The sequence below is a fragment of the Chlamydotis macqueenii genome, chromosome 4 (assembly GCF_036417535.1).
Source record: "Chlamydotis macqueenii isolate bChlMac1 chromosome 4, bChlMac1.mat, whole genome shotgun sequence".
Classification (NCBI taxonomy): domain Eukaryota; kingdom Metazoa; phylum Chordata; class Aves; order Otidiformes; family Otididae; genus Chlamydotis; species Chlamydotis macqueenii.
Window position 1 is genome coordinate 37,037,837 of NC_141559.1, and position 25,041 is coordinate 37,062,877.

The window sequence follows — 25,041 nt, forward strand, 5'->3', positions numbered from 1 at the left end:
AACCCAAGAGATTCACAGGAGTTCCTGAAAGCTTTACACTTTACTTCTATTCCCTTAGGGAAGGCTGCCTTCCAAAAGCAATATTAGGCAGATTACAAATCATAAAATGCTACCTGTGTTGGAATTAATCTTGAAATACTTTCCATCAGACAAGAGGAAATAGGAAAGTTGTCCATTTCTTCCTGAGTCTTTGTCAACAGCTGTAATGGTGCCAACCACACCCCTGGGTATAGGATTTTCCTCCATTTCAAAGAAGTAGCTCTCACGCATAAACATGGGAGAATTATCATTTTCATCCAGGACATTAACTATTACGGATGTACTTGCATTTTGCCTGAGGTTTTCATCCTCGGAGGTGCTGACCAGCGCTCTAAAACTTAGTATCTGTGCACATTCATAGTTCAAACGTTTCCGAAGATAAATCCAGCCAGTATCAGAGCTGATTATAAATGCAACAGAATCTGTGCTAGGCTCTAAAGAATATGTCAGCTTGGAGGTAACACTGTGTGGATCAAGTGAGTAAGCTTGAACCTGAAGGATCTGGGCACCTGGAGAGGTAGCTTCACTGATTTCTACCTGATACACCAAGTTTTGAAAAACCAAAGTGGGGCCCATCTTCTGCTCTTCGATTACCACTGTCAACATCAGCAAAGAAGTCAGAGGAGGACTTCCACAGTCTTCAGCTGCTATGTGTAGAGTATACTCCTGCTGCTTATCTGCAAACACTGTCCTCGTGAGGTTTACCACTCCAAGGCTTGGATCAATGCTAAATGCATTTGACTGCTTGCTTGCAATACTATATTTAATTGCCCCATTTAAGCCACTGTCTTTGTCTTCTGCATGAGCAATGTAGACAGCAGTGCCAGGAGGCTGGGTATGTGAAATAGTTACCTTATCAGATTTGGTAAGAAACACCGGAGGATTGTCATTAACATCTATCACAGATATGTTGACCTGGGTGCTACTGTAGACAGGGGAGTTACCCAACTGTGACTGAATGGTGAGTACCACAACAGACTGAGTTTCATGGTCAAGCTGCTTGTTGGTGCGGATGATACCAAACTGGGGATCAATAGAGAATCTTCCATGTGGATTACCAGAGGAAATTCGGTAAGAAACCACTTCTAAAGAATCTAGAAATTGAAATAACAACAAAAAATGTAAAAAAATATGAAAAGGATAACATGAATTGTGGTAAGAACATCTGTGAAGAATGCATCCTGTTAAATTCAGCAGAACAAATAAAAGCTACACAGAGTTTGACTTTCTTGGGCTTTTTATGCTTCCTCGTTCCTATCCCTGGAGCCCTTCAGTAAAATAAATACTGCACAGGCTTAATCTGACTGTATCCAGTTTGTCCACTTGTGCATCATTTGATTTTTATCTCACTGTATAGAGAAAACAGTATAATAGCCTCTTGTTTTTCCCTGATCTAAAATATAGATAAACATCCCTGTAAGTGTCTTGAGGGAGTAATTTCACTACATACAGGCATTCACTATAGCAAGGAATGAAACAGGTGGCAGTTCTCTGAAAAAAACCCCTGCATTTTAATGAATTTACTGTTCATGGATGACTATTGCTATAACTCAGACGCTACCTAAAGCAAAAGCCATCTAAAAGTTCAGGCTTATTACCAAGCCTCGTCCTCACCCTGAGGACAGTGGTCAATGTGCTGTCCTTCCAAGCAAAAGAAAATGGGAGGATCTGACTAACCAAACCCATAAAACCTCTGCCTCTACCACCTTACACACACAGATCCATCATCAAGCTGGTATGTGGACTCATGGCTCCCATTGTTCTGTGTAAGAACCAAATAAATACGGCTCTCAGGACAGGGTATTTATGACTGGGTCCTGGCAGGAGCTAACCCATTTCCCTCTAAAAAACATAAAGAAACCAAATGGATTAAATAAATTTTCAAACATTCATCTGGACTTCACCACTTAATTTGGGAAAATGTAGGGGATTTTTGCAGCAGCAGCACTTCATGCAGATTCTCTGAAACTTCTGAATACTCTCTGCTCATGAATGTTGCTCTAAGATTTGTCTTTCACGGCTAATGCTTTTACACAAGCCACACTGTCACACAGACCCTTCCTTACACTTTCACAGCATACCTCCCATCTCCCCATTTGCAGTTACAGAAATCTATCTGGAACATACAGCCCCCACGTGCATGAAAAACTCATATTAGGAAACTACTTAAGGTATTTTTAACTATATTGCAAAGCAAATTAGTAAACAGAAGCAAGAAAATGGAGGCAGTTGCCATTCCCCGTGGACCACAAATCTCCATCTGTTCTAAAGAGCTTCCTGATACAGCAGTGATTACACCAGTTGCGGTAAATTCCAACAGTAAATACTATTCAATGCTTGAAAGATTGAATGAATAATATGAAAGTTTAAAAAAAATTATCTGCAGATATTTCCAGTTAATGGTCACAACAAAAAGGCAATGTAATGTCTGACTGAGCATGCAACTTACTTGGAGGTTCTCTGGCCTTTACAGTCCCGATCAAGCTCTCTTCAGGTGCATCTTCGGGAACGGAAAAAGTATACCGGGATCTCTCAAATATGGCAGGGGCCAAAGCAGTCTGAAGGATGTTTACTGTGATGGCTGCATTGGTGGCAGAGGGAAGGCCACCTCCATCCCGTGCAGAAACAGTCAGAATGAGTGCAGAATGCACCAAGTGGCCAAGAGCTGAGATTAGGTAAACAATTCCTGAAAGTATACAGAAAAGTTCCCAAATAAAACATCCACCCAAACAGGGTTGAAGTCCCAAAATACAAATCTTATAAGCAATGGGCTCTGTGGAAAGTATCTAGGAAGCAATCATCTGATCACAAGTTTCTGGGAAAATACCCTTTAATAGTAAATTCTAAGGTCTGTTGAATTTGCAAGCTGCTAACAATTACATTTTATATAAACTAAGTGAAATAAGTAATCATTTGAAAAGAAAATGCAATGCTCTGTCCAGAAATACAGCACTTTGGATATGCTTTCCTCAAGACAAACACATTTTCATCCTTTAGCTGAGATGAATGAGACTAGCCGTCTCCAAATACATTCTCTTCTGACTGCTAAAATAAGTCTTTAGTAACATCAGATAAATATGCCCAATTTTCAACTACCCAGGATATTACTACAGACACCCATATCTAACTATTATTCCCTAAGACGGTAGGATGGATAGAAAGAACAAACATGGCAGGAATCCTGTCTCGACTTCTGCTACAATAAAAGCTTGTATGAACTTCAAAGAAAGCTTTGTTTAAGTGAAGACTTCAATCTCAGCAGTGAGAATTACATCCAAATCATAGCTCTCTATGGGATGTTCATAATGGTCTACAACAATTATCCAAAGCTGATACTTGTTAATTGTTCTGTGAGAGACAGTTATTCATTGTCTAGCAAATCAAGGCTTTGCAAGCAAATGAAGGATTTATAAATGAAGATATAAACCCACAAATAAATCATTAGCCCTCAGAGCACTCCAAAATGTCTGGTCTATATAAAGTGAACATAAATACTTAAAAATTTAGGGGAGCACATTAAATCATGGAGTAACATAGAAGATCATAACAAACAGTTTGTTTGTTATAGAATAAATAGTGTCACTAAATAGTAGGGACTATGTTTGGCATTCAAGTCAGACATTTAGTGGTCCTATTTGTCAGACAGTGTAAAAATCAGATTTAACTCAAAGTGTCTTAGGAGAATCAGTGCATGATTCAACTACAATACATTTTCTCAAAATTTAGCATGAAGCCACAACACTAACTTGCTATGATACATTTTTAAGCAAAATAACGGAAAATACATAAAATTCTTATAAATATTCAAATGTCCATGTGGTATACTTTCCAATTATACTGCCAGGACATTACAATAACAAACTGTGTCTTGACATGCTTAAAATGCATTGAAAAGGTCTGCAGCATCAAGGAAGAATACTTTCCACTAACAACAAAGGACACACACTTATTCCAGTGTGACAAACCACAGTAAAAACTCAAAAGATACAGACAGATTCAGAATTTATTGTTGATCCAGCTCCTACGCCAATAACTGATGCACTTCCAGGAATCAACCATATTTTTGCCTTTCTATTCTTTTCTGTCTTCTGATGATTGGGTTTTATGATTAGTTAGACAGCTCAACAAACTAGTCTTCCAAGGACATAAACTTTTGGCATTTCCTGAGGTAATCTGAGCAACTGTAGCTTGAAGGAAAATGGGGTTTAGCCTTTTTTTTGCCCCAGAAGTTAAACATATAAACATGGATTTTAAACAGTGTCGCTGTCAAATTAAATGAAATCATCAAATGGATTGTATTTTACTAACTTGACCAGCTGGGTATTTTTCTACTGAAAAGGCCAAAAATACCTCATTCCCAATTTGGATACTTAAAGATGTATGTGAAGAGTGGGAAAACTTCTGCAGAAAAGCATAATGTTGAAAGCTTTACTCTCAAAGCAATAACTAAGGACTTCAGAACATCCCTTAGCAAAGGGTGGAACAGACAGTGCTCCATTCCAAAAACTCAGAAGACCTGGTGGAACAGACATACTTCAGAATCAAAATTCCTTTTCTGCTGACCTAGACAGACTACAGCACAGTCCATGCCAGTTCAGCTACAGAAAGCAGACAGAAAATAAAATGAATAAAAGATTTTACTTTCTCTCTTCATTCTTTTGCTGTGTCCTAGAGAGGGAAGGGAATAGGAAAGTACATCTCGCCAACTCAGTCCTCTCTTGTAGGACCAGAGACGCCCTAAGAACAGTGGTAGATTCCAAGTAAAAAGTATATGTCTTCCATATGGTTCTTTCCAGCCTCAAAACCATAGTATGTCAGAAATTTTATAACCCAGTTTGACTTTTTATTATATACATTCTGTTTCTTTCAGCGTTTGTAGGACTGGGCATTAGCTTTACATCTGGTGATAGATAATCTACACAGACATTTGAGACAGCTCTACCGTGTGTTGGTGAACATGCCACTTTAGGCTCTGTTATGGCACCATATGACAGGAAAGAAGCTGTAGAAGTAAGCAGCATCTGGGATCCTACTTTCTATATGGTTAGGTAAAAACACAGGACTGTGACTAAAATGGACAGTCATGACCACTTCGGTCAAAAGCAGCTGCCTTCATACCTCAGAGCAGGTGGGCTAGGTGTATTTGATCTACTGAAGTACGGTGCAGGAGATCCCCTGGTACTACATTGCAAAGGCAGAAACACAGGGCTGACTGCAAGAAGCACGCAACAGGAACTAGCTGTGTAAGTCACACATTCGGTGTGTGAAACTCAGGTATGTCTCACTAAATAACAGGCTGAAGATGAGTCACAGTTTTCCTTTCTTTCCTGTTCTGTAATTAAGAAAAGATAGTGGCTTATTACTGTTATTACCACAGTCATGTGCAGCTTGCAGTTTGTGGCTTCAGAGAACTTAAAAGACAATTAGGTTGCTGTTGTACAGAATGTATTCTTCCATTATGAAAAACAGTTTCTAGAAATGCTAAAGATGGAAAGGGAATAATGACATGGCTCCTCTGCAAGGAATGTTTTACCGAGACCAAAGCTTCTAGCAGGGGACCACATACACACAAGTGTGGCTCACCTCTAGGAAGTCACTGCATGAAAAGTGCCACCTTCTTTCTTACAGCTTGGCTCTATATATATATATGGACAGTCTTATCTGCTGCCTTTAATAATATTTATTTCCCATTTTTTAAATTTATTGTTTACATTACTGCAGTGCCTTGAAGATTTTACCCCTGGTAATTTCTCATTCTGCAGGAAAGAGAACTGGAATCAATTCTGCTTCACAGGTGAACAATCATATAATTAAGTACCAGACAAAGCATTAACATTCAGTCTCATTACACCTTGGCAATCTCATTTTCTTGATTAGATCTGCATGGTTGTAACTGATTGCAGATTCCAGCCTTTATAAATCAAAAACATTACCTAGAGACTGCCTATCTTGATTTGCATACCCCTTTTAGACAGCATCTGCAATGCTGGTTGTATGACAGCAGCTGCCACCACGGGCTCCAGTTTGGGAACAGCTCTGCACCAGCGCAGGTTAGCTCAAGCACAGCCACATTGCTAGTTACAGATATTTTGCTGCAGAACAATCTGTGCTTACTGCCTAGCATGAACTGTTACAACATTTTTGGGGATTCAATGTACAGTGAGAGCTAGTACTAAAGAAGGGCAAAATCATGACTGTCAACTCTCTGACCTGCTTCATACTTCCTCACTCACTGTATGTGCTAGGCACTAACTTCCAAGAAGTTCTTGCTCTCCACTTCGTGCCTACCAACAATGAAATATAAATGAAGCCAATGTTCGGCGAAAACGTGCAACTGCATTAATAAAAGGCAGGACTCTGCAGCACTCGCCATCCTCTGGCAACGACAAAATTTCTCATGGGATTTTGCCGTTCTTATTTTTCTGGACATGCACCCTGCTCCACAGGTGGGTTAGCTGCTAGGTGCTATTTCTCAAGAGTTACAGGCAGGAGCCCACATATTATTCTTTTAAAATATATTTCTGATCATCTTCATGATTCTATGTTCAGTTCTAACATTACAACAGTATACATCATCAAAGTAGGTTCACTCACCAAAAGTAGTTTTGGTATGGCAGAAATAACACTGGTTATACCAATAGGATTTCCACACATACCTCTAGCTGACCAGTTTGAAAATCCTTCTATTTTTCCACAGAGTCCTCATGTAAGTAAAGCAAAAACTAGCCCTACATTTATAGCTATTAGTAGGTTTACATTTTTCACTAGTCAAGAACTGCAGAGGCAGAAATAAAAATCAGGATGCACTAACTCAGTAAGTCTGGGTCGCATAGAAATGTGTAGTAATTTAAATAGTTTCCAATATTTTCTCATTGTTCATGGAATAAAAAAGCAACTTTAGAACACTGAAAGAGGAATAAAAACAACTATCAATAGTGGTCCCCAAGTCCACGAAACTGAACACCCTAAGAACTTTAAATGATGGCAATATTTCTTCAGTAAATGTCCTAGGATGGGCCAGCTGGCATGACCCGACACACAGCTCAGACAGTAAGCAGATGGCAAAAAGATATGTATAGTTCATCACCCCAATCCACCTTCAAAGCTGGCCGTTGGACCTGCTGTTTAACACTGCGTAGATCAGTGCTGACCCACTAATCTGCTCAGAGCACGTCTCGCCAAACTTAGCACATCAGCTTCTCAGTGCAGAAACACACATACAGCTTTGCTTTTTATGAGCTTTTTGTGTTGGAAAAATTTTCAGGATAAGCACAGAGAGGGTGTTCCTCCGAGGGGTGGATGCAGTTAGGACGTGTAGACTTTGCATTAATATTAAAACCAGCATAATTCTAGGGAAGAACAATAGTGTTTCTGCTTGACGTTTCTATTTAAGTTTATCTGACTCATTGCATATACACCAATCTTAATATCTCATTTAGGCTCCAGTTTCAGCAATTTACCTATATTTAAAATGCACTTCTTTTTAGTGAAGCTGCATTCTTGATGGTAACCATAACAACACTCCACCAAACGCACTGTTCAAAGAGCTGGTTTAATAACTGTCAGGGGAAAGGAAAGAATTAATGAGTAATTAGATTGTTATTTATAGTCTACCTGCTGTAATACAGGCAGTTTCAGCTAATGGGAAAAGGCTTTAAAAAGCCAAATTTCTAATTAAGGTAGTTCCATTATTCACAAGCAGAATATCCGTCTGAGCATCAGCCTCTAATGTCAAGCAAGAGACTGAACAAGTCTGATACTAAAATGATTTTGTATCATCTAGGCTCAATTTTCTGTTACACAGTGCTTTTCAGACAAAGTCTTGCAATGGACTACTCGAGATGCAAACTTTTGTGTCTCTAGAGACTATATTTTACTAGTTTAGGAGGTCACATGTCTCCTAATGCTCAGGGGCAGGTAGAAGAACATGTAAAGTTGTCCTCTTTCAGTCTTCCTATCTAGCATTTAACTACGAAAAGGTTAAACAATTCTGCAATTTGAAGAAGTGAGCTAGAGGACTAGACTTAAAAAATATAAGGTGGTATATTCACATTATATTTACACTACCGGCTTGTTGGATCAAGTGCATGGCCTAATTGCTGTTTGAACACCACCAAAATTTTAAATTAGTTATATATAAAAAACCCCATAAATTACAGGTAATATTAATATGTCAGCGATGCCATCAATGCATGGTTCAAAGTTTACTACAAATCAAGTTAGCATGACAGTTGTTTATTTTGTAGAGGAAAACTTATTTATAAAGCATCTTCCATTCATGTTAGTAGAAAGGTGTTATGACTCATCAAAGGGCACTGAAACTAAATTTAATATAGAAAAAAAAAAACAAGTATCACTTTGATGTAGTTTTCTCTTTATTGTACTATTACATGATTAAACAATTCTTTCCTACTAGATTTGTCAGTAAAGCAACATGTAACTGAAGAGAGATCATTTCCTGCTGCAGGGAAATTTCCTCTGGTTCTGCCTTGTTTTTTTTCCTTTAATCTGACATAACAAACTCAGAGTATGTTTGTTGCCTGACTGCATACAAAGAGAATGCTTCCACATAAAAGAAAAACCCAAGTTTTAGGTTTTTAGGTTTAAAAAAGTTTTTAAAAACCCCACACCAAAAATCAAAGCATACACCAATAAGTGGGCAGGACTCTGGCCTGGTGAACTGCTGTACTTTCAAGGACAAAGGTCCCCCAAGCAATCTGCACAGCTCCAGCACTGCCACACCATCTCACCAGGTCACCTTTGCTTGCTTAGCTTATTGACATTTTCCAAAATCATCTTTTTAATCAAGGACCTTTTCAATCAAGCTGCCAGTCTGCAGATCCAAAAACTGCTCAATGCACAACCTCATAACAAAACTCAACTGCCATGGTAACCAGAGATGATATTTCTTTGCCATCAAAGGCACTGTACCAAAAGATGCAAGCTTCCAGCACAGATACAGAATGGAGCCTAATACAAGCCCAATAAGATATATTTGCTGTTCTTATATTAAGAGCATTATGAAACATTCCAGATGCTCATCTTAATCCTCACAAACTGATTTTCTACTACATACACTCCCCTACTACATTCATTTTAACAGTCCAACAGCATGAAGGCATTTTGCCGAGGTTACCTGTTCTCTGTGTGTGACCTGCCACTTTCTTCTTTTCTTTAGGTTAACCAAGAACATGAAGCACGTTATGTACATCTCTACCTCAGACCCTTCCCGCCTCTATCAGAGAAACATGCTGATTGTCTGAACTGCACTGTACAAATCTCACTTTATTCCTCTCTTCCAAAACGAGAGGTTTGAGCATAATTATTTTTCTTTTCTTCATTTTTCTTGATATCAGCCCACATCATCTGTGTAATGCCACAGGAGTCTGCACTTTGTCTCATCTGGTGCGTTCTTCTGTTTCTGAGATCTGATGTTGACTTTACTACAAGAAAGGGGGGTGGGCTGGAGTATTTTTGTAAATACTTTGCATTGTATCGCACACAATGGATGTCAAGTACACATGTCATCCCACTATTGCATGGCAGAGTTTTTGGCACATAGCTTGTAGGAATTTTTTTTTCTTTGTAGATGTTCAATTCTATTAGATTTTATTCATAACAGAAAGAAGAGCCATATACATGAAAAGCTGACACGATGGATATTTTTTCATGCTATTCTGCTACACAGTCTTCTTTCAGGGCCAAAATCTGCACTCTCACACTTACTACAGCATATTTTGTGTGCTTCAAGGAGAATGTGCTGTTTCCTGTACTCTTTATGCTAGATTTCTCATTAGATGAAATCTCACTCAGTTAAGCTAAATGTCCACAAACTATTCAGTGAACACTTAGAGAGTTACACCAATGTCTGTCTCAGACATATTCCTCTGATTTGAAGGATTCTGAATATGCTATCAATTTCATATAAAAGATCAGGAAAACCGTAATTGAAGAAACTGCAGTTTAAAATAAAGTGGCCTCAAAATGTTCCAAAATAAAATATTCCTAATTTTGAATGTTATTTATGTGAATCTCTTCATATGTTTAGCAAATGTACTACATGCTGCATGAAAATGCCAAAAGTAGTTTAAAAATAAACTATTTTTTCCTACAATACTATACAAAAACATCATTAATCATCATAAAAATGGCCTTGTTTTCTTCAAAAAGGATGCATTGCCATTTTACTTTGATGTATATTACAATCTGCTATTTATTAAACATTGTATAATATGTGGAGTTAAGCAAAGTTAAGACTTTTTTTTTCCCCAAAAAGAAATTTTGGCATTTCAACTTCTGTTTTCAACCTGTATTGTAATAAAAATAAAGCAAAACTTTTTCATGCAATCAAAATCCCTTAAGATGTGACTGTTAAACAACAACATTTCCATTTCCTTCAATGAAACAAAACTTGTCAACATCCTTAACTGGAATGAATCTATTCTGGTGCTCTGAACCAAATCAAAAAGTTTATTTTAAGTCAGTTTGACATTAAATCACATTTACATATGTTGCCATAGTACACTCATGGAAGTAGTATAGTACTAAATTGCACACTGCCAAAACAAGAAAAATGTATCAATGGAGGGACTGTTCTGCACAAGCTCTATGCTTAACCCCTCTTTTTCCATTGATTACCAGGCACTGTTAAAGATACAAGATGCTGGACTTAAATTTGTCTTTTGGCTGATTAAGTTCATAATTCTTATATTCTTAAATTTCAGTGTTCTTCAGTTGTATTCCTCCTTTCATTCTTCTTCAACTGACTAAGCTCCTAGACTGCTCTACATTTCTTACAGGATATTTTAGTTGCAGTTGCATGATGCTCTATGCTATTCAGTCAAAAATAAATCTGAATGCAGCTTAAAGGAAATTAATTCATTTCTTAGCAAGTCAAAATTTCCTCAAAAGAATGCTCATTTTACAGAAGCTGTACTTTCGTGCTGAAAAAAGAATTTTAATGTTAAACTACTGACCAGTTCTTGTAACAAGGCTTGTCTGTTGTACTTAACATGTATTTTTTGACATAAATAAGTAACATATTATATTATGACAAAAGGTCGATCCAAGTATCTTCAAGTCAATGGAAAGATCTCCAGATTCCTCACTGTATTGGGTTTGCGTGGCAAGGTTTTGGTCGCAGGGGAGCTACAGGGGTGGCTACAGGTGAGAAATTGCTAGAAGCTTCCCCCGTGTCTGAAGGGCCAATGTCAGCCAGCTCCAAGATGGACCTGCTGCTGGCCAAGGCCGAGCCCATCAATGATGACGATAGCACCTCTGGGATAATATAGTTAATCAAGGAGAAAAAAACCCTGGGCAAAAGCAATTGTAGCCAGGGGGAGGAGTGAGATTATGTGAGAGGCCAGACACCAAGGTCGGTGAAGAAGAAGGGGAGGAGCTGCTCCAGGCACCAGAACAGAGATTCCCCTGCAGCCGGTGGTGGAGCCCATGGTGAGGCAGGCTGCCCCCTGCAGCCCATGGAGGCACAGAGATCCACCTGCAGCCCATGGAGGACCCCACGCTGGGGGGTGGCTGAAGGAGGCTGTGACCCTGCAGGGGACCCATGCTGGAGCAGTCTGCTCCTGAGGGACTGTACCCTGTGGAAAAGGACTTCATGCTGAAACACTTCATGAAGAATGGCAGCCCGTTGGAGGGACTCATGTTGGAGCAGTTCATGGAGGACTGTCTCCTGTTGGAGGGACCCCACACTGGAGCAGGGGAAGAGCGTGAGGAGTCCTCCCACCAAGGAGGAAGGAGCAGCAGAGACAACGTGTGATGAAGTGACCCCAATCCCCATTCTCATCCCCCTGTGCTGCTCAGGGGGAGAAGGCAGAGAATTTGGGAGTGAAGTTGAGCCTGAGAAGAAGGGAGGGGCAGTGGGAAGGTGTTTTAAGTTTTTATTTTCTTTCTCATTACCATACTCTGATTTGATTTGCAATAAATTAAATTAATTTTCCCAACATCAAGTCTGTTTTGCCCAGGACAGTAATGGGTGAGTAATCTCTTCCTGTCCTTATCTTGACCCACAAGCCTGTCATTATATTTTCTCTCCCCTCTCCAGCTGAGGAGGGGAGTGATAGAGCAGCTTTGGTGGGCACCTGGCATCCAGCCAGGGTCCACCCACCACAGACAGAAATATTCTCAGTAAAATACAAAAGAGGAAGGTCATAGCCTTTGGTTTAGGCATCTGATTTAAGCAGGATTCACAGAAACACAAGCCTAAGTATCTTACATAGTCGAAAGTAACAGAGAAGCTAAGTTAAATGCTTATACTACTGTAACGTATGCTGTGCGAACACTACTTTCTCTACATCCTTTTCATACTAGGTTTAATACTAACACCTTCAAATAAACATAAATCAATGGCTGCTGCCTTTTACTTAGCCTTCATGAGAGTTTTCTCTGTACACGGTGACTAGCTAGGGCACTTGTTCTAAGAATATGAACAGACCATTTACCTGAAGACTGATACAATGAAGTCACACTGGCCCTAAATAATTTTCAAAGACTATTATTAATTTTGTTGGTTTGAAACAGCTTCCTTGAACCAGGGCTATAGTAAGATAACCAGCTTTTTATGCAGCTCTCAAAAAGGGTATCGATAATGGAAAAACGAATCATATGCCCTTGAGTGAAAGAAAATAATGAAAGTTCAGAAATTCAATTCTTAGTCCCAAAGTCTTAAAGTTATGGACTGCATGAGTTTTCTGCCACACTTGTGATTGTATCCTGTGACTTACATTTTTAATTACCTGCTCAGCCGTAACTATAAATACACTGTTTTTCAGACAGCTTGTTAGGTAACAATAAGAAAATAAAAAAACATAGCTCAAACAGTTTCTTAGCCAGAAGAGCTCTTGAACTTGCTCTGTTCTAATCAATTCATGAATGCTGTTCATAGATCATGCATGGATCAGATATCTACAAAAGGAAACATAATAAAGCCAAGATGTTGTTTACACCAGTGCTAGAAACAAATGATAGCAAGAGTCACGAACTAGCAGAGGAACTGGTTTACAGTTCCCTATCCATACATTTTTCTAGTTACACAGTTCTTAAAGTGGTTTTTCTTGTGGACAGTCTATCATCAATCAAAAGAAAAATACTTCATTTCAATTTTTTCCTCAAAGGGAAATGCAATAAATGTTACTTACAAGTATAATAGCATGTCACAAACAATAAATGCAGTATCTAAAAGCTAAAATAGCAAACAAATACCACTAATAAGGACTTATTTAGAATTCAAAAACTCTTTAATTGACTATCTATCTGTTCAACCAAAGGCTCTTCCTTCCCACTCCCACTGAATTTATCTATATAAGATATCTACATGTCACAGTGCTTGAAATAAAAGATGGGAATCTCTTCAAGCAGCTTGGATGTGGCTCGACCTCATAATACCTATGTATCAAAAGCACCATTGATATATTCTATACACTCAGTGGCTGGCCAGCTGGTATGATATCCTGTATGTATGAAGACAGCTCACCATGCCAAGCTAAAAGCTTTCTTCATACATTCATACATTGGCTTTAACTTCTGTCAAGAGCCAGAAGCAAGCCATAGTAGGGAAGCATTCAGGTTACCGTTTTTATTTTATTATTTTATCCATTTCTCTTTTAAAAATGAAAAACAAAATGGGGGGGAAAGTGAATCTTTAGCGAGTATTCTAAGTGCAGCACTCCAAAAACACCCCTGAAGAAAACTATAGTGACATAAATTTTCAAATCCACAATTTGGATGCCATAAAATAGAAATTACAGAACAGTGTCATCTTGCATATGATTTTAATGTATCTAGTGCAATGTGACAAACTGTTAGCTACTAATTAATTTGAATCTCATAATACTGGAAATATCTGTGTCCACTTCTACGTATAATGCTAAGGGCTATAATGAACATAATAAGTCAAAGACTAATGCACTAATTCCTCATTTCTAAATGCTCTATTAGTGAGAAAAATTAATCATTTTAAAAATAAAACTTGTCAGGAAGGCAAATTCATGGAAGACTCCAACACCACAACTGTGCCTCCTTTTAGGTCCTCTAATAGTGAAAAGAGCAGATAAAACAGAATATGCCACATTGCCAATTGGAAAAACTGCAGAACACATCAGCAACAGAATGCACATCCACAAGATCAGAAAACCAAAGACCAAAACTGTAATGTGATCTTCATTGGCTTATGGGTTTGAGGATTCACCTCCTGAAGAATTCCTATTTCTTGTCATGCTTGTCCATTGTTCACAAAACGCAGCCCGCATAACTAGATGAAGTCCCTCACATAACCTTCAGAGAGATACATCTGAATTAGGATATATATCAGAGCATATGACAGCTTTAGCACAACGAAAACTGGAAAATGTCACTGTCCTAACAAGAAGTAAGGAGGAAGAGCTCAAAATCTCTATGCCCTAACAGTGAGCCACTTGTTTCATCTTCCTCTGAATACTGAGCAGCTTTCGCAGCTATTTAGCCTGCAAAGATTGCAAACCTTCTGTGTGACAAATTGGCATTTTTAATGTTTGTTTCTAATGTTTATTTTTGTCAAGAGTCAAGAGTCTAAAAATCTTTCTGTTCGCCAGTGACTGAGCATAAGCACTATTGTAGATAGATGTGGAAGAATATAAAAAGAAAAAGTGTATTCTGCAGAAAAAAAACCCCTAACACACACCATTAATATTAATAAGTTAAATTTAGACACAGTCTGACCTTGTGAATTACCCAGGAGATCTGATTAAGTGCAATCAGATTCCAAGCACTATAATGTTGCGAATAGCGTCTCTGACCTAGATGCTCTTCTCACCATGGAATGTCAGCAATAATGACCTCAAGCAGCTTCACACTGAATTGAGTCTGCCTTTGATAAAACACCATAATAGATTCGCAAGATAATAGTAACTTATAAACATATATGGTCTTCATGATTAAGCATGACATTTTTTTCCTATACAAAGTGCCAAATTTGGAAAAAAAAAAGATGAAAAGGTCACAATCTGAGGAAGAGGTCTTTCAAAAGAGAGGACTGCTGCAAAGCGTGATCCACAGGGGTTCTTCTCTGACAAGTCTGCTGGGGCAGTTTTAAAATGACCAGTTAAATGTCTGTGGAGATCTAGCTCCCTAATTATTGATTGGCCTATATGTTTTTGGCATCAGTTATGCCCCAGAGAATCTGATTTGATAGCCTGTCAAAAGTTCACAGTTAAATAAATTCCGAAATAGCCAAGACAAGCAGACCAACTTCCGAAGAAGTTTAGTTTCTTCTGTTCATCAGAATATTTTGGGGTCTGTGTAAGAAAGTGAAAATAGGCACTATTTTGAACGAATAGAGCCCTGCAACGTTCCTTATGCCAAACAGCTAATATATACACATGTACAACAGTCCCAAAAATTCTTAAAATATATAAAATAAATCCCTTTGCCATGATCATTACAAAGCAAAACCGCTGATTGGGGTATATTCATAGGCAACGGCTAGCTCTCAAGTAAAACAGTAGCTGCAGTTTAGTTAACCTCTCCCTGGTTTACAGATGTGTATTTGTAGATACACCGCTCATGTTCTTTTCATGGGACATTGATAACTATTTTAAGGTTAGAAATTAGACTACAGGGACTGCTTTCTGACCATAGGAAAAGTAATTCAATCTGTGAGATTCAACTTGTCTTCGAAAAAAATTGACCCAGATTTGTTTTTGACATAACTGGTTTCTTGTTCTCATCATCACTCTTTCACTGAACCTCTCTCCAGAAACCAGAAGGACAAAGAGTCACATCAGGAAGTAAAAAGCAGAAAAAGACACTTACAAAGCTAATAATTGAGTAAAATAGGGAGGCAGATGGATATTATAAGACTGTGAGCAGAATGAGGACTCATTCTAGCATAGTGTTGGGAAAGAAGATTAGGACAGAAACAGACAAGCATCTTGAACGGTCTTTTAGTGCTCCTCAAGAGTAAGACCTAAACATTTCAGGAATTCAGATCTTATTGTAAAAAATAATGTTTTGATTATTTCTTACCATGATTAATAGATTTATGGCTGAAAATAGTGGATAAGTGGCATGCTGCTTGTCTTGTACTCTACTGGCATGTACTATGTTTCCCATTCTCCTGTTTATTCCAGTGAATGGAAAGGATTCATGTTAAACCTAAATCCTCCATTTTCCTCTAGAATTATTTCACAGCAGAATCTAAGTTTCAGCCATATGACATGACTCCAAATAAAAAAAGCATCGTCAAGGAAAAGATACATGTTGTATAATTAAGGCTTTCTACATCATAGGCTCATACCATACCTGTGGATGTATCCACTGTGAAAAAAGAAGAAAATTCTCCTGGGATCAGTTCATATCTGACAATGCCATATATTCCCGAATCTCTGTCTGTGGCAACAACATTGATGATCTCTGTTCCCGGCTGTGTGTGACTGCTGATACTCGTGACATAGACGTCTTGTTCAAAAATAGGTTGATTATCATTTATATCTTCTATCTCAATGCGAACAAAAGCCTGGGCACTCAGTCCACCCTGTTGGATAAATCAGAAAGATAAAAACAAAAAACAAGGTCAATTTTAAAAGTGTACACAACAGAATGATGCACATCTGGCTTTGCCTACCATTAGGAAATGGAACATGCTGCAACAATACGGAGCAATTAAAATATTTGTTAAAAACAACTTATGGTATCTGTTATACCCCAAAATATTGCACTTAAGCAAGCTATGCGCTCAGAACAACTCCAGTGTGCTGACTGGGTACACAAAGAGGTTCAAGTTTTTATGACAGTGAGGCCTAAACACAAAGTTATATTTGTTAATACTAATGAGCACTACACATGTCAAATCCCCTTGCTAGTCTAACCTCACTTGTTTTTACTGTAATCACCTACACACCACTTATTCCTTTACAGATGAAAGTCAGGGCTTTCTGCCCCAGAAACACATGTCCCTCAGGTGACTGTGGTGCTCCAGTAAAGCAGGAATAAACTTCTTTCTATCTATGAGTCTTCCAGATTTAAAAGTGTGATCGTCATAACAGCAAATATGAGGCTTTTTCAGCTATTGATTTGGAACACAGACTGAAAGCAGAACAGTGCAGGACAGCCAAAAGCTGACATGTGAGGCTGCTGCCTGCAAGACCTAGCCTCAATTTACCACCCTGGCAGGTTTAAGCAGTTCTGCTCATGCAGTGGGTGTGCGCGTGTCTGTCTATACATATAATTATGTGTATACAAGTGTGTGTGTGTATATCTCTGTATGTAGGTGCATGTACTTTTTCTACATACCCACACCCTCACCTTGTGTACACAGAGGCAGAACAATAACAAATTTGACTGAAGCAGAGCTGAAACAATTTGTTGATGCAAAATTCGTAACTGATTGATTACATAAATTTATTTCCAGTGCACGTGTGATTTTGCAGGGAAAGAGGTCTCACCACACTTTCTAGAAGGCTTGGCTGAACTTCTCTGCTCTTGTTTCTTTTCCTTACACAAAGTGCTGGGAAAAGAGCCAGGCCTTCGTTGCAGCTTTGGCACCGTACCTCTTTGCGACCCCAGCCCAGCCGCTGCGCTGCTCTCCACACGGTTGAAGCTCCCGCTACAGATGCCCACCAAGAGCCCATTTAAATACCCTGCAGGCATGGGACCACGTTTAGCCTTGCTCTGCAGAGAAACCGGAGAAGCCAGGAGCAACTGCAAGCTGGCTTATCAAACCATGCTACAGCAAAATCAAAATTTGCCATGGCAAAGCACTGAACGTTGTGCCAGTCTGGAAAAAAAGACAATTCTGCGGGTGCTGAAGTGTAGACCCCACAGAGCCTGGAGTAAAACAAATGGCAATTTACTTCTCAGAGGCATTACCTCATACTTCCTGCAGACTCCTCTCCATCAGTTTGGAGGGGTTCATGTTTCCAAGGTTGTTTTGCCCTAAGAACTATAGACATTTTTAAAGGAAAGCAGCTCCACAGCTAAAGGTGAATGCTGGAGCACTGATGTTTACAACAGAGGCCCAAAGCAGCACATGTACGTATAGCCTGCGCATGCTGTACACAGTACATTAAGATGCAGACTAAGGAAGAATCCTGCACTCTTCAAAGTCACACTAAGAAAGCTGTGCTTGTACCAATTAGTCGCTTGCTGAAACCACTGACACAGACTGGATGTTGGTGCGTAAACACAACAAGCTATGCTGAGCAAGTCCAAATTCAATTTTGCAGTCACAGCAGCTATGATATTAAAAAAATAACTAGGTTGCCTATTTCTGCAACCTAATTGTTCACATCAATTATTTTTAAACTTGACCTTCATGAAACTATCCAATGATTCAGAGTGCCCTTAGACTTGCTTTGCAGCACAACAAACTGCCCCAAAACTACTTTTGAATGTTTGCTTATCATGTCCCCAAGGTCTGACTTTTGGGCAAAAATACTATCGCCATTCTCCTCTACGTTTCCATAGGGATTTTCACCTTGTTCTGTTTTGGTTTTTTTTTCTTCCATGTAGTAATATTATCTCTGTTGGGTGGCAGTGACATTACCATGAAAGCTCAAGCATGTAGAAAATTAAGATGATCTTGTGCATCATGTGTCTGCATTTCACCAACAGACTAGGAGATCTGGCCCACATCCTCCTGGCATGCTTGTGTTTTCTTCCAAAGAAAATAAGGCATGGCATGGTTCCAGGGCTCACACTGCCATGGAAGCAGCCAGCAGCCAAGACACATGCCTGGGGAAGAGGACCATGAAGGGTACTGAACAAGCACCAGCCTCAAACTACTGAGACAGCCATGAAACCCTGTGCTGAGATGGGAAGTGGAGATGTGCAGATCTAGTGGGCTCACTGCCAACACTCCAACCCCACTTCAGGCGAAATCCCTTCTCCAACATCTTGATTTCCACAGGAAGGAAATCCCTGCACAGGAGCGAAAAGGGGAGCCCTGTGTGCTCTGCCCAAGCCCACTGTCAGAAGATATTAGTGGCTCCAGAGCTTTCTGTCCTTTACTTTAGGGCAGGAATCAGAAACAACATTTCTGGGGGAAGAGAGTTTGTGGAAGAAGTGAGGTCAAGTACAAAAAGCATCTAAAGAAAAGGCAAAGTTTGGAACAGCATGAAACCAAGCTGCAAAAACTCATGGGAACTTGTGTTAAATGGCTTCTTCCAAGTTTCACTATTGCTGAACAGACGTTAAAAAACCTACACTCTCCATCCAATTTGTATTTATCCTACAGAGTTACATAAACACTGCAAACTCCTTGGAAATTGATTAATTCTAAGTATATATTAACTACCGTTGTGCTGTTTGATGCAACAAAAAGTCACAACTACAACTTCTTTGTCAGACTCCTGAGAGTTGTGTGTCACATGGAACAAAAAGGGGAAAGAAGAAACTACCACCAACTCAAAGTAACCACAAGTAATCTTTATTTTGGCAGGACCAAATATAACATTATTAGTACACCTCTTTATCATATCTTAAAAAAAAAAAACATTATCCTGCTTTCAGCAGGAGAGACTATAGCTTAATAAGTAGAAATGGTGCTACTTTGAATAGCTGTATTTCATCTGGATGCTGTAAAATGCTTAATCCATCAATATTTCCACAACCGCCTCCAACATTTTTGTCAGTCAATTGTGCTGTCAAATTTTTATTCCAAACTGAACTGTGATATACAGGATCTCTGACATGAAGACATTATTTTTTTTGTGTGTGTCTTAAACCTTGAAGCCACAAATGCTGTCAAAGTGGAGAGACACCACCAATTATTTCAAAAGCCTTAACTCCTTAAGAAGCTTTGCCTGTGAGTGTTGAGCTCTTATCTCTACATTTCAATTGCTTCAGTGTAAAAGACAAAGAAAACAGGAGAAACAGTGTGATCTACCAAAAAGCAAGAGATTAAGAACAAAGTATTTTTCTGAGCACAAAGGCAGTAAGAGAGTCACTAAGGTTTCAGTATTATTAAAAGTTCTTCAGAGTTTAAACAAATATCAACCTACATGACAGGCAGATTTTTCATGTTTAATGAATGATTGTTCCTGTACCTGTTTAAAGATGCGCAGTAACATAAAAGGTGACAATGTCAGGCTCTACATTGACAGGCAATTCCATAATCTGCTGCAAGTGGTGTAAACTGAAAGAGTTCAGAATACGCTGCGAACTCCCCAAAAACGTATCATTTCACTTCAGCCTTGAAGTCCAAGCCTGATCTCTTCTTTCCATGATAAAACTTCCACTTACAGTCTCATCATATCAAATTAGGAATTATGCCTGTTTATTTTTTGTTCTTTTATTAAAAGGAAATGCATCTTCATGAAAGAAAAAATATTCTCACTATTCAGGTGAACTACTTACCTACTTGTCCCTCAGTATGTCAAAGCTCCTATTCTGACCAACAGACCTTGAAAGTCGTTACATACAAAATACATGGTTTTGAAGAAACCCAGGCATAGTAGTGGAGTCAATACTATGAGGCAGCTTTAGCCAAGTGTTCTGTGACTGCAAGGGTGATTTATGCACAATACATAAAGCTGAAGTTCAGCCTTTCCTCTCTTCTTAAATTTTTCTGCCTATGTGCACTTTAATTGCCTATGCAAACATTCTCAGAGCATTTTAAGTTGAAAGACTGCTTCCTAAGAAGAAGTGGTAACACCCATCTGTGTAAGGAAGCACATAATGCTGAGTAAACTCAGTAAATTACAATCTTGAGCATAGAGTACAGATGTGATCACAATCCTCTATATAACTGTATCTTCATATTTAACAGACATACTCGTATATGCAATTAGATGAGACTTATTGATCTACTTTAAAGCACTGTATTTAAAATTCTAAGTTTTTTATTTCAGTTTCTACAAGTGCATCTGATTTTGAAGTAGTTTTCATTAAAAAAAAAACTAATCTAAAAAAAAATCCAGAAAAGGATAAAAATACTTAAGACTCAGAAAGACAGAAATCTAGAAAAGATGGCAATTAAAAGTCTTATTATCTCAATACTAATCAACTGGCAATGAAAAGAATCATCCTTGTTTCTTTTATAGGCAATGCTAAGTATTCAGTTTTTCAGCTGCTACATAATCATTGCATAAGGTTCAATATACCACTGGCAGGCTGTTTCACTCCAGTAAAACTGCCTGCATTGCAGGTCTACAGATCACCTCCCTGCTGTCAAAAGCACTTTCATACTGTGCTACACAAAACCACCTCAGTCACAACAGATACCCTGGAAGCCCTTGCAGCACTCACAAGATTTTCAGAGCACTCTCTTGGAACCTGAGCCTTGGACATGCCCTGCAGCCTGCACATACAAAAAAGTAGCTCTGTGCCGCTGTGTTGCTGTCCACCAGCCGCATCTAACAAGAGGACAGGGAAGGGGCAGCCCAGATTAGCAGATGAATGTATGGGATAGTGTCCCTCCATGCTGCACCCCCAGGTCAGACAGTTAGATCTCCCTGAGGCCTGCAGGGCTCAACCCCCAGACTCCAGAGCCAATGCAGGGTGCATGCTCTTCTGCTTTTCTTCATCATTCCCTCGCAGAAATTATTTCCATGGCTTTTGTCCTACGATGTGGAAAACTGAAATATGGAGAAAATATGGCCCCAAACCAGCAGATGTTCATTCAGGCAAATGCTAACAGATGGGCAGGGGGAAGAGAGAAGCAGTGGTGGAATGAATTCCATGACTGGAGTGCTGGGATGGAGGGCTGCAGGCTGTTCAGGAGGGACAGGCAGGGCAGACGAGGTGGAGGTGTTGCACTGTATGTAAGGAAGAGGTTTGACTGCACAGCCTTTACAGTTAGTGAAGATGTGGTGAGGATTAGGGGGATGGAAAACAAAGGAGGTGTAGTGGGTGTCTACTACTGATTGCCCAGCCAGGATGTAAGTGCTGATGACTTATTCTTAGACCCAATTGGAGGAAATTTCTGGATTGGTAGCCCTGGTCCTTATGGCAGTTTTCAACTTCCCAGACATAAACTGGGAGTATCATACTGCTGTGACAAGCAGGTCTTGGAAATTCTTGACGTTTGTAGGAGACAGATAACTTCTTGTCACAGGTACTCAGTGAGCCAACCAGGAAGGATGCCTTCCTAGATTTGCTATTTATGATTAGAGAAGAACTCATGGGAGAGGTGATGGACTTCAGGGCAGCAAACTTTAAGCTATTCAGGGAGCTATTTAGCAGAGTACCCTCGGAATCTGAGGGCTTAGGAGTCCACAAGTGCTGGTCAGTCTGTAAGAACCACCTGCACAGGAGAAGGCAATTCCACTGTGTCATAAGTCAAGCAAGCAGGGCAGAAGACCAGCTTGGCTGAACAGGGAACTCCTCATGGAGCTCAAGAGCAAAAAAAAATTGTATGATCTCTGGAAGTGAGGTCAAGCTTCACAGGAAGAGCACAGAGCTGCAGTTCATATAATTTAGGGAGAAGACACAAAAGGTCAAAGCTCAATTAGAGTTGAAATGGGACAGTGTTGTTTCAGAAAACAAGAAGGGCTTTAAGTATATTAATAGCAAGAGGAGGTCTAAACAAAACATTGAACCAATGCTTGCTGAAGATAGACATCTGACTAATAGGGATGAAGAAAAAGCAGAGGCATTCAATGCATTTTTTGCCTCAGTCTTTATGCTGATCTCTTCGCCCTCGTATCCAGTGATAGGATATGTGGGAATGGTTCAAAGCTGCACCAGGGGAGGTTGAGACACTGAGAAGCATTTCTCTACCAAGAGGGTGGTCAAACACTGGAACAGGCTTCCTAGCAAGGTGGTCAGTTTCTCAAGCCTGTCAACGTTTAAAAGGAGCTTGGACAATGCCCTTACCAATAGGCTTTAACTTTTGGTCAGCCCTGAACTGGTCAGGCAGTTGGACTAGGTGATCGTTGTAAGTCCCTTCCAACTGAAGGGACCTACTGAAGGGTGTCTATTCTATTCTGCCACTATAGTGGGCATGGCTTCCTTGGACCAACAAGTTAGAATGAAAAACACATGCCCTGAAGTGTCTTCAACTCTGATAACATCCAAAAGCTGTGACTGTAGTCTGGAATAAAAAAGAAACTCAAACAAAAAGCTCCATCCTTCCCTTCTCACTCACAATGTGTCCAAGGAAAAAAGAAAAACAAAACAAAACAAAACCAAAACAAACTGTGGAACATGCAAACATTTAGAAGGTATCTGAAGCACTACATGCTAGGGTATGCCAAAAACAGAGGTTAGCAGAGCCAGACTAGGGAAAAGTAGGCAAAATGACAAAGACACTGAAGCACAGATTTTCAACCAAACCCACCAAAAATCCTACCACCATTCAATGGCAGCCTTCAAATCATCATCAAGGGCAGTCCTATCATGCACTCAAGAATCTCACTTGGAGAAAACAACACCTGCAAAGGGAAAAGAAAAAACCCCACAACTCCAAGCCTCTGGACTCTCAGTAGTGTATACAGATGTGGTGTGAGAGTCCTTGCAGTGGTGGGGAATAAGGAGTGGTAAAACACCCTGTGTGTGCTCTATAGTTTTCAAAACTCCTTGCAACAATGATAAAGAGAGATGGTATACTGGTATGTGCACTGTTTTACCTACAGAGATGTTTGTTGCTGGAATTGGTCTATGCCTGGTAGTAGCTCTCACAAGCATAGGTCATCTGGTCTTCCCCAGCTTTTGAAGAAAACTGTGTGGGCCAGCTCCTCCCAGAGTAAAGGTTGGACACTCCTGAACAGCCCTCATTGTGCTCCAACCCCAAGATTGAGCAACTCAGATTTTGGCTTTGAAGGCCAGACAACTGTGGTCTGTGAGGAGATAGTACAGATGTCACTAGACAGAATTTCAATTAACATAATTCCAATTAAATTTCTCTGTATTGTCAGATGTTTTCTTTAACAGCTGCAGGCATTACTGTTTATTTGGTTGAAAGAGAAAGGTGATGGGTGTAATTAAAAATGCAAATTAATGAAAAGACATTCAATTATGCATGATACACAGCAATAAAATTTGCCACTGTACAGCAGCAAAAATGCGTGCTGTTAAAAAAGGTTTCCTGTATGAAACTGAATTCACATTAAGACTCTTTAAGGCAGAATTACACAAAACAACCACAAAGAAGCATAAATTTACATACATAGTACTTTGGAGACCCCTGAGCAAATAAAGACAAATACACAATGGATTGTCCATTTCAGTCACATTGTGAAAGCAAACAAACAAACAAACAAAAGTCAAACAGAAGAATTTAAATGTATCAGACCCAATTTGCACATATTCAAAACCAAAAAAGTAGCAATTTTGTCCCCTGTACTGCTTTTGATAACACGCCAATACTTTTATTAGAATTCCTGGTTTTCTATCTTTTCCTCTTTGCAAGACTTGATTTCACAGTATGCCTCATCCAAAGCTTTCAAGTGTTTGAGAAGGTTCCCCAAGCAACACACCTTCATCTGATTTTCTTCCTTTTTTTCCCCCAGAGAGAGAAAAAAATTACAATTTTAACATCATTATAATAAATTTTCATCTGACTGTAATTTCCTGGCCTCCCCTCCCCGCAAAATGTCTACTGAAAGCGTTTCTGATCTGTTGGAAGTGCAAAAATACCGCTGTTGTGACCAAGGGTGCAGTTCGAGCAAGGGGTGTCCCAGGCAGAGCTAGCAGGTGAATGACAAGGTCACCCTCACTGCTAGAACAGCTCTCAGTCTGCCACAGTTCAGAGAGACCCAAATAGAGAGCTAGATGCAGATGCTGAGGTTCAGTGCAAACACCTTTCTATAAACCTAGCTACATCATTTCTTTTCCTATAAAAGCATTTCAAGGAGTACCATCAAATATGTACGTGAAGTAAGTGACTTTGGGACGAAAATCACTGCTGCCCGCTGAAAAGGCCAATATTAACATTATAATCAGTCCTGTCTCCACTTAATCAGTGAGAGTGCTCCCACAAGCTCTTGCAGGATCTCTATTTAACACCAGTTTAGCAGAATCTGTTTTCCCACTTGCCTCTCATGCAATTTCACTTCTCCCATTACGCATTCT

At 39.4% G+C, this 25,041-nt stretch overlaps 1 protein-coding gene across 1 annotated transcript in view; it reads right to left on the bottom strand.

Moving 5' to 3' along the window:
* The window catches only part of DCHS2 (dachsous cadherin-related 2), a 69,337-nt gene extending 51,677 nt beyond the window's left edge, over nt 1–17,660 (bottom strand). The window contains exons 1-4 of the mRNA XM_086747665.1: nt 17,580–17,660; nt 16,333–16,564; nt 2,489–2,725; nt 114–1,133 (exon numbers count right to left, since the gene is read on the bottom strand). Coding sequence (XP_086603791.1) covers nt 114–1,133; nt 2,489–2,725; nt 16,333–16,564; nt 17,580–17,660 — 1,570 coding nt within the window. The remainder of the gene's footprint in view (nt 1–113; nt 1,134–2,488; nt 2,726–16,332; nt 16,565–17,579) is intronic.
* Between the last annotated feature and the right edge of the window lie 7,381 nt (nt 17,661–25,041).